Here is a 14371-nt window from a genome sequence, read left to right on the forward strand (position 1 = left end):
AAGCCCAGCTACGGGACATGTCGCCGGTCTGTTGTAAATATCGTCGTTCAAATAATGCTGTATCGCTACACCTCATTTACACTTTACTAATTTGCGTTGTGCTATGGACATCCTGGGGCCACGGGAGACCAGGGGGACAGGCAAATCCTGATTCCTCCCGTCTGGACAGAAGAGGACACACACAGTGTTAGAGTTCATGAAGCCAAACGTTTATTTGGAAAGTCGAAGTTCATGTGTAATGAAAATATGTTTAAGCCATACATGTTCACAGGCAGAAACACAAACACCACCTCTAACACAAACACCTTTTAATTAAGTTCCGCTATGAGTATCAATCTACGTGAAAAAAAAAACAAAGTCCTCGGATACAGTCCTCGTCCAGACCCCCCTCTCTCTCGAGGACGCCGCGAAACGATTTAAGCTACGAGCGACACCCGCTTTGGTTCAACGCTCATTCCACGCCGGGGACCCAGGGGCGTCCGTGCTGCCAGAGCACAACCCCCACGAGGGCCCTCAGTGTCGGCCCGGGGTCACCCTCATGCTGTGAACATTGTTAGGGTTCAGCCTGCAGTTAGTTCTCGGCGCTTAGGAAAGCACACCAGTCAGCGTTCTCGCGCGTGGTCTCTCTGGAGCTCATCTCTTCCACGAACATAAAATAGGAGAAAATATGACTGGAGACTTCCGGCACAATTTCATAGTGTCTACTTTTTTCTTTTCTTTTCTTTTTTCTTTTTTTTTTTTATAAACACGGGCACACCCAAAACAGCAGATGCCTTTACATGAAGAGAATACAGCCACCAAATGCACATTTTCTTATAAATACACATGCAAAGAACACTTCTGTGTAGCAAAGACCCTGCTTAGTTTTATTCGGATTAGTCATGTTGGACGGCGTGTGCAGACCACATTGCTCACGGAACAGCAGGTGGGTTATATTTCCTGTACGCCTGTTTTTCTATAAAAATATATTTGTGTGCTCACAGGAAGAAAAAACATCGCCTTGGTCTGCGTGGGGTGACTTTTGGATACATCGTTAGAGTAAAGGTTTGTTTTGGAAATTCAAAGGCATCTCAGCTTGTATTATTTTCAAATTTTTCTTCGTAAAAAAGAACACCCTGTGACAAAGAGAAGGTGACTGAGATCATCGTTAGCACTTGATTGTTGAGACCGTTTGAAGCAAAGGGGTCAGCAACTTGCCTAAGTTGGGTTTTTCTGTACAAAGTCGGGGCTGGGACAGGGGAGAGCTCAGGGTCCTAGGCTGTGGGCAGCTCCCCGGGAAGTCACCCCACCAACCGGCCTGGAGAGCACACACCACCCATTACGTAGAAACCACGTCGGCAGTGGACAGAGAGAGGCAGCCCTGGGCCCCGTCCTTCTGTGCTGAAGGCTCCCCGCAGAAGCCAAAGGGGAAAAGGTCCCGGGACAGCGGAAGGCGGCCGTGACGCAGTCCCGTTGTCCATGATCCTCAGTTCTGGCCACTCGGAACATAGGAGCCGGGACATCCTGACCACACAGACAGCTAAAGGGGCGCTAAGATTCGGGAAAGGGAACATGTCATCGCTTGTGTTAACTTCTAACACGAGGACCATTAAATGTTTCGTGAATCGGCTTCCAATGCTTGGTTAGGTTGTTTCCACCTTACATGACTCTCTTGAGACCTTTCTGACGGACGACAAACACAGGAGCTGACGCCACCACAGAACTAGACTCTACAGTCCCAACCAGGGCCCGGTGCAGAGCCGCGACCAGACAGCCCCCCAGGGGCGTCGCGCAGGACACAGGACGGCTCTGCCTCCCGAGCCACTGTCCCCTAGAGATCAGTCCACGGTGCCGACAGGTGTGTGGGTCCCCACAGCCAAGTGGGCGAGGGCCATCCCCGTTGGAACTCCGCCTCAGGGGGCGGTCCAGTTCTGACCACGGGCCACTGTTTGAAATAAGACATTTTTTCGCTGCTCATGCATTTTGGATGACACACGGGATGTAAAACGACATGTAGGTATACCACGTGGGCTACTGCATCAACCACGATGAACACCCCTAATCTGGGTCCACAGGACAGGTGGTGGGGGGCAGACAGCGAAGTCCAGGACTGACCGGGATACGCCCACAGCTACCATTCAAAGAGAAGGCAAACTCCACGCAACGCAGGGTTTGTGGCAGGGGTACAGAACGCTCCCTTCCGTGGAGGAGTGGGCCACGGAAGGCCACGGACAGGCCCACACAGCCCTTCTGACACTTTCTAAACCGTTCTGTGTACGATCTCAGAAGAACGAGTTGCTGTAGGCCAGGAAAACATGCCATATTTATGGGACATTTTATTCTAAGACTTGGGAAGAGCAGAAGACGGAATCCAGGTGCTTTATGCAGAGTCCTCCGTTTGGGGACCCAGAGCTGGGCATGGCCGTGGAAGGGTGGCGTGGCCTCTCTGTCCACGTTCTTCCTCTCACCCCAAGATAAACCCATCGGTCCTCAAACTGTGTGACCATCAGCATGGCGTGTGCATCGCAGCCACGGGATGGAGGCGCGCCGTGACGCGGACTTGGCGACGGGTGAAGGTCCGTGTGCAGGGGGAGCATTACGTAGACACAGTTCTGACCTCCAGCCACGCGGGGACCTCGCCCTGTCCTTCCTCAGGTGACCGGGGACAGCTGCCTCTTGTGCAGCCAAAGTCCATCCAAGAAAAAGACAAACAGGGTGCCGATCCCATACCCCTCGGGAATTAACAAGTCACGTCAGAACCGGAAGGTGCATTTCTGTCTAAACGGGACGGTCTCTGGGCAAGTAGTTAGAGCTCAATAAATACTAGTGGCATTTGCCTAAGACTTCTACTAAGATTTAAATAATACATTTTGACTGTATCGAGACAACACCGAGAGTTTAATAAGACATTCATTTTCCTCTTTACACGTAAATAATCTGTGTGCTTACAATGACCACCTTTTAGCCTGCAGGGAGGCTGCCACTCGGTCCCAGAGACCAGCACATACGTGGAAACAGTGCCCGCGAGGCCGCCGCGTCCGCCAACAGGGTGACGCGTGTGGCCGGGCGTCCGGAGTGCACCGGTGGACACTGACTAGGTCGAGTGACTCTCATCACGGGATTGTTGCATGTCTGAGGAGTCAGCACCTGTAAGGAGGCAAACAGGCGGCAGCGCTGGACACTCTGTTTCCACGGCTGAGGGTTTTTCTCGGCAGGAGGGCAGGGGCGGCGTCGCTGGGGTCTCTGGCAGTGTGCTCTGTCCCCAGGTGCTCGGTCTGGCGCCCTTGAGCTGAGACACGGAGGTCGGTGGCAGCCAGGGACACGGCCACGTGGCGTGTCACGCCCGCAGTGGGAACGTGGCCGCCGAGCTGCCGTTGCTGTCCACGGACCCCTTCTCCTTGGAGCCCGCGTAGGCGCCGATGAAGGACCCGTCCTCGCTGAACAGGCCGTGGTCCCCGTCCCCGTACTGGACCAAGCTGTCGGCGCTCTCCGTGGCCGGCATGGCCCGGGTCAGGGACCGAGGGCTGCCTTTCAGAGGCTTCTCGTCGCTGTCGCTGGAAAACAGCAAAGGGTCCCTCAGCGCTGTCGTCTGAGCTGCTCACGCAAAGCAGCAGGGCTCACAGCGCCCAGGACTCCCACGTGACCGGGGGAGACGGGTACAGACAGCCGGGGTAACACGCTCACAGACACACGTTTCGCAGGTCACAACCAGTCGGCCGTTCCGCGTGACCGAGAGCCGCCTCCCCGTCCCCAGCTGGGGCCCCACGGGCTCAAAGGGCCGCCTCACTGACTGGCTCCGGGGACTTCGGCAAGGTCTCCCCTCTGACCCGTGTCCCCACGACCTTCCGAAACCACCCCTCTGACTGGGTTACTAATCAAATTCTGTTTCTTGTAACCAAAGAAGTCCCTCGGATAGAGTTTATAAACTCAGGGTTTTCATTGTAAACGACGGCTGGTGTTCTTAGGACCTGCATCTACGGGACCGTGTGCGGATGGTTTGGGTTTCACGCTGACGAAAAGCAGCTTCGCCCGGCCTTGCGCCAGCATCGGCCTGAGCACGGAAGGTTGCCGGTTCGATTCCCAACCAGGGCACATCCCTGAGAGATGGGCTCAGAGCCCAGTCTGGGCGGAAGCAACTGATCGACATCTCTCTCTCTCTCTCTCTCTCTCTCTCTCTCTGTTTCTCCCTCTCTCTACGCATGTCCTCAGGTGAGGATTTAAAAATAATCATAGGATAATAACAATAAATATAACAAATATTTTTTTTATAAAGCAACTCTGAGAGTGAAACGTCTGTAACAGTCTTCGATATTCCTGATCAGGGTTTTTTTCCTTAAGTACTAACAGCCGCGACACTGTCAAGTCGTGTACCGAATGAAACAGTTTTGTCAAACCCGACAGAGGAAGAATGTGGAGAAATGTAAGCAGGGCGTGAGCAGCTCTTGGGAAGACGTGGCCTGCGCTGGAGGCCTGGCCACGGGCACGGCCCGTCCCCACTTCCCCGTGGCACCCGCTGTCCCCGGGAAGAGGAGCCGAGGTGACGTGTGCCCCCCGCGAGCTGGTGCCCGGGCCTCCGTCCGGCTCCTGTGCCCTGGTGGTCTGGACGGCCTCCCCCTGGCCAGTCCCCTCATGACCAGCGTCACCAGAGCCGTGACTGAGAGCTGAGCGCACACTTGGCAGAACCGCAGCTCGGGTGCCCTGACGGAGCCGGTCGTGGGCTCCGGGACGGGGGTTCTGCAGTTACCACAACAGAAGACTGCGGGTGACCTTGCGTCGGGGCGGCAGAGTGGCCCGGAAACCAGCCCCGGGTCACAGCGCGGCACCCGGACACTGTCCCGGGGGTCAGGGAGAGAACAGGGGTTTTCCTGATGAGCACGCCGCCTGGGGGTACAGCATGAGAAACATGTGACCTGCTCCAAGGGCACAGGTGAGCCGTGCGGGTGAGTCACCTGCACCTGAAGGACCCGCGCACCTGGGCGGACGCCGTGTTTACCTGTAGTCTCCGAAGGTCTCGTCTTTCCCCGACTGAACTTCTGGGTCCGGGTGCAGGTCCTCCTTGTCCTTCACTACAGAGGAGAGAGAGACACGAACCGTGAACGTGTGCGGCCGGAAGGAACCCCGGAGCCACGCCTGCTGATGCCACGGAGCCAGGTGCTTCTGTGGTTCACCTACCACAGCAGTTACCGCGTAAAGAAACGGGGCACCTGGGTTCCCCTCTGTCACCCGCGTTCCGGCACGTGGCAGATCTCACATTAACCCAGTGCTCTGTGGGCCACGTGGCTTAGCTGTGGCCGCTCACGGAGACCGAGGTGTCCACGTACACTCGCTCCCCTACCCTCTGAGGGCCACAGGCTCAGCCAGCTCTCTGCCATCCCATACAGAGAGCGGAGTCGGCCCTGTGTTGGTCTCTCGTCACGTCCCCTCCTCAGTCAGGCTATCGGGGTCCACAGTGACATCACAGCAGCTGTTTGCTGAGGAGCGAGACGCAGGAAAAGCCCAACGAAACGCTATCCTCGGCACGTCCACGACTCGCAGACCTGGGGGTCCCGCCCACAGTGCGAAGCGTCCGCTTTCATTTCCCTTGAGAGCATCTGAAGACGCCCCTTTAGAGCCTGGGACAGGCCACACCTCACAAGGACTATTTGGGGGTGACAGCCAAAGGGAATGTGCATGGAAAGGGGAACGGGCCCTGCCCAGGCTCTGACGCCCCCACCCCTGGGGACAGTGCAGGCCTGGAGGCCAAGCCGCCTGGGAGACCCGGGCAGCTGGCCAGCGCCTGTCTGAGGACGCAGGAGGAGGAGCCCTCCCAGGTGGGAGCCGGGACCGTGAACAGCCCCCGCCCGGCCCTGCCCTGTGTCCTGTTCTCTACGGGACCCCGTGTGGGAGTCAAGGGAGCAAAGCCACGGAGGCAGCCGGCTGCCCCCACGGCCCAGCCACAGGCCGGGTGGGACTTGGCGGGACGTCACCGGCGGCGGCGGTGTGGCGGTCAGCGTCATGGTCGGCCTCGTGAACCCCGTCTTTCCCAGCCAGTCCCCCGGATCCACAAACCACAGGCCCAGGTTTCCTGGGGTCACTGCAGTTGGCATGACCCAGGGCTGGGCCGCTGGAAGGCGTCCGGTGATCCCCAGGGCGCCCCTCAGCCCTCGAACGTCTAGTCCATAGTCACCGGCCATCACGGAAGAAATCATGCGCGATCGTGTGACTTGTAGACATTCAGAAGTTATTCTGATTGGTTTCTCCAGTGTGCGTAATGGGCTCCCGATAGGTATTTGTGGATGAATCCCAGGCCAGGAATGAGCACCACCCCGCAAACCATCCCACGGAGGGCAGTGGGGTCCCACCCTTCCCCTACACGAGGGCATCGCGGATACTAGGAAAACAACCCCAGCATCTGAAACAGACTGAGATGAAATACACTTGAAAACTGGATGACGTTTAAGGGAAAACAACCACTACATGAACTAGAATGGTGCTTGTTCACATTTTAGATGTCATTCATGGAGGGGCGGGGTCTCGCTGTGTCCAAATGTCTCAGAGCAAAAATCCACCCTCAGCAACGCTGACTCCAGTGCGGCTGACGGTGGGGCCGGAACCCACTCGTGGGAGAAAGTCCCTGGTCGGGGACGTGAGGAGAGGCGTCCTTCCTTCCGAAGGTACGGAAACACGTGTGTGTGCTCAGTAATAAGTCTCCTCGGCATCTCTGACATTTTACAAATAAAGAGGAGAAACTGGGAAGTGCTGTAAGTCTCCTGAGAGCCCATTTCAGTACAGAAACTGGAGAAGTGGGCAGACACCTGGGGATAACACCCCTGCGGTGACTTGATACAGGACAGTGTTTCCTCCCAGGTGGACACTGCATGTCTACTGCACTGATATAAATTTGACTTCAGTGTGTGATCAAATGAGCAAGAGGCGTCTCGGCAGACTGACTCCCCCAGCACACGATTTCATCAACTGACGGTCGTATCAAAAACAACTCTTCTTGCTCATTTGCTGCTTTTTTATTTACATCCCACACACCAGAAACATCTGTTCTTGTCCTTTTCTGTCTGATTCAGTTCACTCAGCATGACCGTCTCGAGACTCACCCATGCTGCTACCGATGGCAGCGGCCCACCTTTTTCCTGGCCGAGTAGTACTCCGCTGCACACGGGTACCGGCGGCGCTGCCCGGGAATGTCGAGAAGAACATGGACCCCCTACCTGAGTACTTCCCGCCGCGGTTCCTCTTCACGAAGCAGACGGTCAGCAGGACGAGCGTGAGCGCGGCCACGGCGCCCATCAGCCCGATGAACCAGCCTTGCGTGGTGATGCTGTCGTACAGGCCGGCGTACTCTGTCGCACAGAGAAGTCACACATGAGGCTAGAGCGTCCCGGGCGCTAGGCCTCTGGGGAAAGTTACACATCATTTTAAACACACAAAACAGTACAGTTTGTCTTCCTCTCCAGTGCCCCAGAGGGGACGTGACTTGGAGGATGTTTCCTCGGGACACTGAGGTCGGCGGAGGACGGGCCTCTGCACCGCGCGGGCGGCGACCCCAGCGGAGGGCACAGGGCAGGCGGCCAAGGCGGCCAGGGCAGACAGCGGCAAAGCGCAAGCAGAAGCCGGCTGGGCACTGCGGGATGCCAGGCCGTTCGGGTCCCGGCCCGTTTACTTGTTAGCGTTGGTTATTCACGTGCGCTATGAGCAGGAGGTGGTTCTAGGCCGTGTTCCCGCCGAGAGCGGCAGGGCAGGGGCCTCCGCGGGGCGTGCGTGTCTGCTGGCTTGAAGGCGCTATGCCGACACGGGGGACCTCTCGGCTCCCGCCCTGGCCTGTCACACGGGGTGGGGACGGCCGGTCTACGGGACACAGGGTACCCTCGAAGGCAGCCCCACACGATCCCAGCCTCACCTCTCCCTCTCTCCTCAATCACATCTTCAAAAATGCTGCTGTTCCCGACCCAGTTCTTAGTCAGGGGGCGGACTACATGCTCAGCGCCGGGCTCAAGTCCCTCTAGTGGGTGCACCTGGTCAGTAACATTCACTCCTTCCGAGGCCGTCCCGGGACCTCGACCTAAGGAACGTACACAGCAAAGCACACACAGTCACCTCGAAGAGCAGGACAGCGAAGGTGTGACACAGACTGTTACTGGAGACGCGGAGACGGCTGCCGGCGGCATGCTTTCCGTTAGCTAGGTCCTGACCGGTCAGGAGGTCCGCGAAATCAACCTTCGGGGTTTCCTCCTTAACAGACTGGGATTCGGTCAACGCGGTGAACCTCATTCGAGTCCCGCTGGGATGACGTACGTGCCCAGGAAATAGTGCTACAAATCTACCTGGTCCGGTGAATGGTTCCGCCCAAACGTGGACCTCAGAAACCAGACACTGTTGTTTTGTGGGGTCTGAACTCCCACACACCTAGCAGGAGACTGACTGTGGACACTGAGGCTCATCACTGGAAGCATGTGGCGTCTGAACCCCACGCTACTCCTCTTTGCCTCGCTGGGCCCCACAAACACGGGTGGAGGAGCACCAGAGACGGTCGTGTATTAAACACAGGACACCTGTAGGAACTGAAGCTACATAAAGTGCAGGCTCATAGGTACATTTAATTGAAATGCACTCCGACGGGAGGTATTCTGAGGAATGGGCACTTTTCAAAAACCGTGGATATGCCAATAGATTCGTCGTAAAAACGCATAGTTGCAGCCCAGCCGTCGTGGCTCAGTGGCTTGGGCATCGTCCCGTGGACTGAGAGGTCCTGGTTCAATTCCCAGTCAGGACACCTGCCCGGGTTGTGGGCTCGATCCCCAGAGGGAGCGTGCCAAAGGCAGCCGATCTATGTTTCTCTCTGACATCGATGTTTCTATCTCTGTCTCTCTAAATTAATAAAAACATATTTTAAAAAATAAAATTTAATACAAAAAAACACAACTCATAGTTGCAGATAACAATATGAGTCACGTGTAATTAAAGGATACATTTAATTTCCGGTGTTGCAACAAAATGTCTAAAATACTTTCCTAGATATTTTGCTAAGAATCAACTCACCAGAATAACTGGAAACCAGAAAATGTTAACAATGTATACTGAAGTAAAATATCTCCCATATTTTCGAGAATATTAGGGGTTATGCAACTCTCTTCATAATGGGATACTATGTTTCATGTTAAACTTTAGTTACGTTTCCATAGATGGGAACTGGATTGAATAGTTTCTGATAAGAAAAGGGCTTTGCTACAAAGCGGCACCGTGGAAGAAAGGACAGTTACATTAGTTGAGCAAAGCCATGAAGGTAGAGCACCACTGAAGTCGAATGCAGTTAATTTAGACGCTGAAAAACAGAAATATTAATATAATACTGAGTAGCACAAGCTTTTGAAAATCAGAGCAAAGCAAGTGTTCCATTCAAACCAGTAAAAGACACACAGAAGAGTCTCCCCGATTCACTCCATCTTCTCCCTCTTACGTTGTGAACACTGGAGGGACCCCGACAGCAGTCAGAGAAAATGCCTGGCTGTCAGATCCCGTTCTCGGAGTAACGACCCGATGACCTGAGCGTGTGCCCCCTCGTCAGAGCGAGAAGGGAGATGCGCAGAAGTGGACCCCAGTGTGGACAAAAGTTATCATTTTTCAGAGTGTTTTGTGATCGCAAAACACGGTGGCCCCTCATTGGAAATGTTTCTGTAGTTTTTTCAAAGATCACAAGGAACCCCAGTGGAAAGGGGTCCGTTTCTTTCCTACGAACATGCCCCCCAAGGAGAAGTCAGTGTGAACCAGGAGGGGCAGGTGCTGGGACCCTGGAAACACAGAGCTCTGGAAAGGAGCCCACAGGCCCGTGGGGCCGGTTTCCAAAGCGCTGTCCTGAGACTGGGCACATGAGCCCCAAGCACTGGGTCTCCCATCACTTTGCGGAAAAGCCGTCGCCTCGGTTAGAGAATCACACAAACAGCCTTTCGCATCCTCCAAAAGAGTGATTTTCAACGCTTCTCACCTCAGGGCCCACGTGACTCATTACTCTGCGCACACCAAACAAATACGCGTTTTGCTGATCTTACAAAAAAAATAGGTATAATTTTGATTCATTCACATGGGCCGGCTATTGTGTTGGCGGCTGGCGTGTTTCTATTTGACAGTCTAGGGGAGACGAGGTCAGCGCCCCCACTGGACAGCAGACAGGCACACAGGTGGCGACATCACCGGTCTGACTCCCCAGTTCCCAGCTGAGGTTCCGCATTGCCTGGCTGTCTCCCCTCGCTGCCTCCCACTGGCAAGTACCCTGCAAGGTCAGGTCAGCTTGGCCCGCACACAGGCTGTCTGTCCTCTGCTTCAGTTCCCTTTACTGTCCTACTCTGGTTTCTTAATTCCCTCCCAGCAGACTACTGATTTCAGCGAAGGCTTTGCAAGATCACTGTGAACATCGCAGTTGGAGAAATAATGTGGGGCTGGAAATGGTTCTGAGTTGGAACAAAAAAGTGCCACTAACCCATAAAAAATATGCAACTAAAACTAGATGTCTTGGTCATTTTTAATAAATACAATAAAATCGCTACATGAGTCGTGTGTGGCAGTCCGTTCGGGAAGTGAAATATCAGATCAGTACTGCGAAGTGTCTACCAGGGCAAGAGACCTTTTTTTTTTTTGGTATGAAAACTTTCCCCCAAAAAAGATCCTCCTACTAACCTTACGACTAACTTTGCGAACATGTTCCCTAGTTTGAGTCAAACGATAGCCCCTGACCTGTGCACCACACACGAGGGGGTGCAGCTGTGTGGAGTCAACACGTTGGATCGACGTGAACTCCAGGAACAAGGTGAATACCTTCTGGGTCTACGTGGGTGGATCACAGTCGGCCGCCGAGGCCACGGGATCCCCAGGTTACAAGGGCCAACACGCCAGCGCGTGCGTTCGCGGCGGCTGTTAAAACCCACGGAGGGCAGCTTTCACCTCCGCCCACGTACTTACTGCCGCCTCCTAAGGTGGCCATCTCCTCCGTGATGGGGTTTCCGCAGCCCTTGGACGTGCACGCCCTCACGTAGAACTTGTACTTGGTGGTGGCGTTGAGGCTCGACAGGCGCCAACTGTGCTTGGCCGGGGTGGTGATGTTGACGTCGATGAGCTCCCCCAGCTCAGAGGTGTTGTTTACTAGGGAAAAGGACAGGCCTCACATTGCAGTCTCAACCATTTGGTCACCCCGCCCCTAACTTCTGCTTCTGCGTTCGCCTGGGGTGTGCAGGGCGGTTCCTAGCTACCCACCCGCCCGTGCTACGGGCTGGCACGATCCCCATACGGGGGCGAGCCAAGGTCCAGCCCAGATCTAGCTGGTGGCCGGCTCAAGGGCTCTTACAAACACACAGCAAACGCACGTGTCCTGCTACCCCCTGGCACTGAGCTCTCACGAGAACAGAGCTGGGCAACCCTTTGCGGAAAGGGCTGGATGGTAAGTGCATTGCCCAGGCCCAAGCTCCCCACACCGTAGCTACGGGACCAGAAACAGTTATGGGCGAACAGAGGCCGGGGGCGTGGCTGTGCTCAGCCGAGTTTTCTTGATGAAAAGGGACAGCGGGCTGGCTGTGTCCCCCGCCGGCTTGGGGCCCCGCGTCACCGGGAAGCCAGCTGGCCGGCCGGCAAGGCAGGGTCACTCGGCTCAGCAGGGCACGCCAAACACCCACGCTACACGGAGGCCATTCAAACGTCTGCCTACTTATCTGGTACTGCAGCAGGTAGCCGGTGAGGTTTCCGTTCAGCTTCTCAGGCAGACCCCAGGACAGAGTGGCTGTGTCCTTGTCCACGCTGACGACCTTGAGGAACGCTGGCTGCTCAGGCACTAGGACACGCAGACCGAGAACAGAGACCTCGTGACTCGGACACTCCAAGAGAACAACCCCAAAGCCCCCTTAGTATACGTCTTCACGGAAATCGAGAAGCCAGCTCAGGGGGTGCACCTGCTCTACTATTGACTCGGCCTCTGGAACATCCCCAGGCCGGCACCGGCCCCGCAGACACCCCTCACCTCCCTCCGGCGTCTGGAAGGTGTAGGGCTCGCTCTCGGGACCGGCGCCCTTGGAGTTGTAGGCCAGGACCGTGAGGCGGAACTGGGTGAAGGCCTCCAGTGCGGGCAGCATGCCCTGGGTCCTCTGCCCCAGAAACCTCAGGACGTGCACCTCCTTGGGGTGCGCTCTTCCGTCCAACAGGCTCTTTGTCTTCCACCAATTTATCTGCAATGGAAATGGGAGCCTTGACCAGGCTGTCGCCACGGCCTGAGGTGCCGCTGGCTCACAGGACGGGTCGTGTCAACACGGGGACGGCGGGGCAGAGACCTGGTATCCTTTCAGACGTCCGTGGACTCTGTCCTTGGGCACGGAGGACCAGGTCACCTTCACCAACGTGCTGTTCACGACGTCCACGCCGTGGACCACTGGGGCTACATCGGGGTCTGTGGGGCACGAGAGGGCGGTCAGCTCTAACGATCCCCACCTGTGGTGACCGGACCGCTCAAAGCTGTCCGGGGTTGATCCCCAGAAAAGTGTGGAATCAGTTCCTAAGGAACCAGAGAACTTCTCGTCCCAGCAGTGTGTCGGCCACAAGGGTTCAGGGACACGGGAGCCAGGCCAGCAGCACCTTGGCTGCAGGGGCCAGGGAGTCACCTGGACCTGCTGCCTTGAAAGGACCTGAGCCGACTGGTGCTGTTGCTCGGTTACTTGGCAACGGTATCCATCCGGCATCAATACCAGCAGCAAACTGAGCATGTGCATGAGTCAGGCATCGTCCAGGGGCCTGGACGGGCTCCCTCCACCCTTGGGACAACCCACCAAGGTCGGGTAGGAAAATGCAGACGCAACTGGGTCAGGTGGGAGCCGCCCCACATTCTCCATCTCGGGCCTGGATGGAAGCACCTGTCGGGGGGCCGGGTCCCCGCGCACGGCTCCCCCTGGGCGGTCCCACTGGACACAGAGCCTGCTCCCTCCGACACTCGACTTGCAGGACTCCTCACGGTGTGAGCACTTAGGGACTCGACCACACTGCGAACACCCTGACCTCTGTGTGTGGGACTCTGCACACACCTCCGGGGCTGTCTCAGCCTCGGAGGGGGAAGGGGGGAGGGGGGAGGGGTGCTCCGCCCACGCCGGAGGCGGGCCCAGTGGTGGGGGGGGGCATGTGGAGGCTCCCCGCTGTGTGACCCTGCGCTGCCTACCCAGTGACCTGGTGACTGAGGGCTCTACCTTCAGTATCGAAAGCGCTTCATCGGGGAACGTAAGGAATGAAGCCTTCCCGGCAGCCCCTACCGCTCTACACGGGTGGAGTGTCCCGTCAACCCCAATGCAGGAGTCGCATCCCTGAGCCCCCAACCCCCCTCCCCAAGAACACCCTCTAGTGGGCAGAGGCCGCGGACAGACTTGGGTCGGCACTGGGAGCTGCCGGGCGGGCACCTCGGGGCGCACTCACAGTCCTCTCCAGAGTAGAGCACCACGGACTGCGGCTCGGGGCCGGCGCCCAGCTGGTTGACGGCTCGGACCTGGACCTCGTAGGGGGCGTAGACGTCGGGCGTCATCACGCGCAGGCTGTGCTCGCGGACTGTCTCCTCCGCCCACTCGCCCTGGGCCCCCTGGGGCTTCCAGGACACGCGGTACTCCAGCCCGGGGCCGTTCTGCTCCAGGGACTTCAGAGGCTGGGGCAGAGGCAGGTGTCATCAGGGACAGCCCAGCCCGGGCCTGAGAACGGCGCACGGTCCCCCCGGGGGAGCTACCCCTCCCGTTAGAAAACTGGGGACATTCCTGCCATCCCCGGAAGTCTGTGCATTAGTCCCTCGCCTCCCGGCCATAAGACCCACGGTCTGGAGGCCTGGGTTCTGTCCGCGGGGTTAAGTCTAACTTTTCATTAGCAGGAGACCGCAGGGACACTCCGCCCGGGGTGCAGCCTGTGCCCAGCCCCCCTCTGCAGTCTCGTTCGGCCCCGCAGACGGGCAGGCGAGAGGACGTGCCCGTGACCCAGGCGGGGGGGGATCCCCCGCTGTCCACAGACCTGTCCCCTCCACCCCTCCAGCCTCCTCGGCCTTCTTTCCAGAGAAAAACAGAGACTAGACATCATTTTTGGAGGATGCGAATGCTGACACGTTAGCACCCAGAACAGATGCCTCCTGTCAGTGATGAGTAATGTCCCGGCTCCGGCCGGTGTCTCTGTTTCCCTAAGAGAACCCGTCCGTCCCCATCCCGTCCCCTCCACACACACCTTAGTTAGCGGTGAAGGAATATTGAGTGTAGAATGTCTAGTGTAGAACATGGGTTATTTCCACTCACTCATTTTGTTTGTTTGTTTTAAGAATAGCTGACTGGATTTTAGAGAGAAGGAACCCTGATTCGAGAGCGTGATGCCGCCCCCTGCAGCCCCGAACCCGGGACCGAGCCTGCCCCTG

The 14371-nt window shown here is 56.9% G+C and overlaps 1 protein-coding gene across 1 annotated transcript in view; it reads right to left on the reverse strand.

Moving 5' to 3' along the window:
* Positions 1 to 3093: 3093 nt before the first annotated feature.
* Positions 3094 to 14371, reverse strand: part of CHL1 (cell adhesion molecule L1 like) — a 58160-nt gene continuing 46882 nt past the window's right edge. The window contains exons 18-26 of the mRNA XM_036266749.1: positions 13405 to 13627; positions 12279 to 12394; positions 11972 to 12176; positions 11663 to 11785; positions 10924 to 11103; positions 7871 to 8032; positions 7182 to 7313; positions 4973 to 5045; positions 3094 to 3533 (exon numbers count right to left, since the gene is read on the reverse strand). Coding sequence (XP_036122642.1) covers positions 3317 to 3533; positions 4973 to 5045; positions 7182 to 7313; positions 7871 to 8032; positions 10924 to 11103; positions 11663 to 11785; positions 11972 to 12176; positions 12279 to 12394; positions 13405 to 13627 — 1431 coding nt within the window. The 3' untranslated portion in view covers positions 3094 to 3316. The remainder of the gene's footprint in view (positions 3534 to 4972; positions 5046 to 7181; positions 7314 to 7870; positions 8033 to 10923; positions 11104 to 11662; positions 11786 to 11971; positions 12177 to 12278; positions 12395 to 13404; positions 13628 to 14371) is intronic.

The sequence above is a fragment of the Molossus molossus genome, unplaced genomic scaffold (genome assembly GCF_014108415.1).
Source record: "Molossus molossus isolate mMolMol1 unplaced genomic scaffold, mMolMol1.p scaffold_m16_p_18, whole genome shotgun sequence".
Lineage (NCBI taxonomy): Eukaryota > Metazoa > Chordata > Mammalia > Chiroptera > Molossidae > Molossus > Molossus molossus.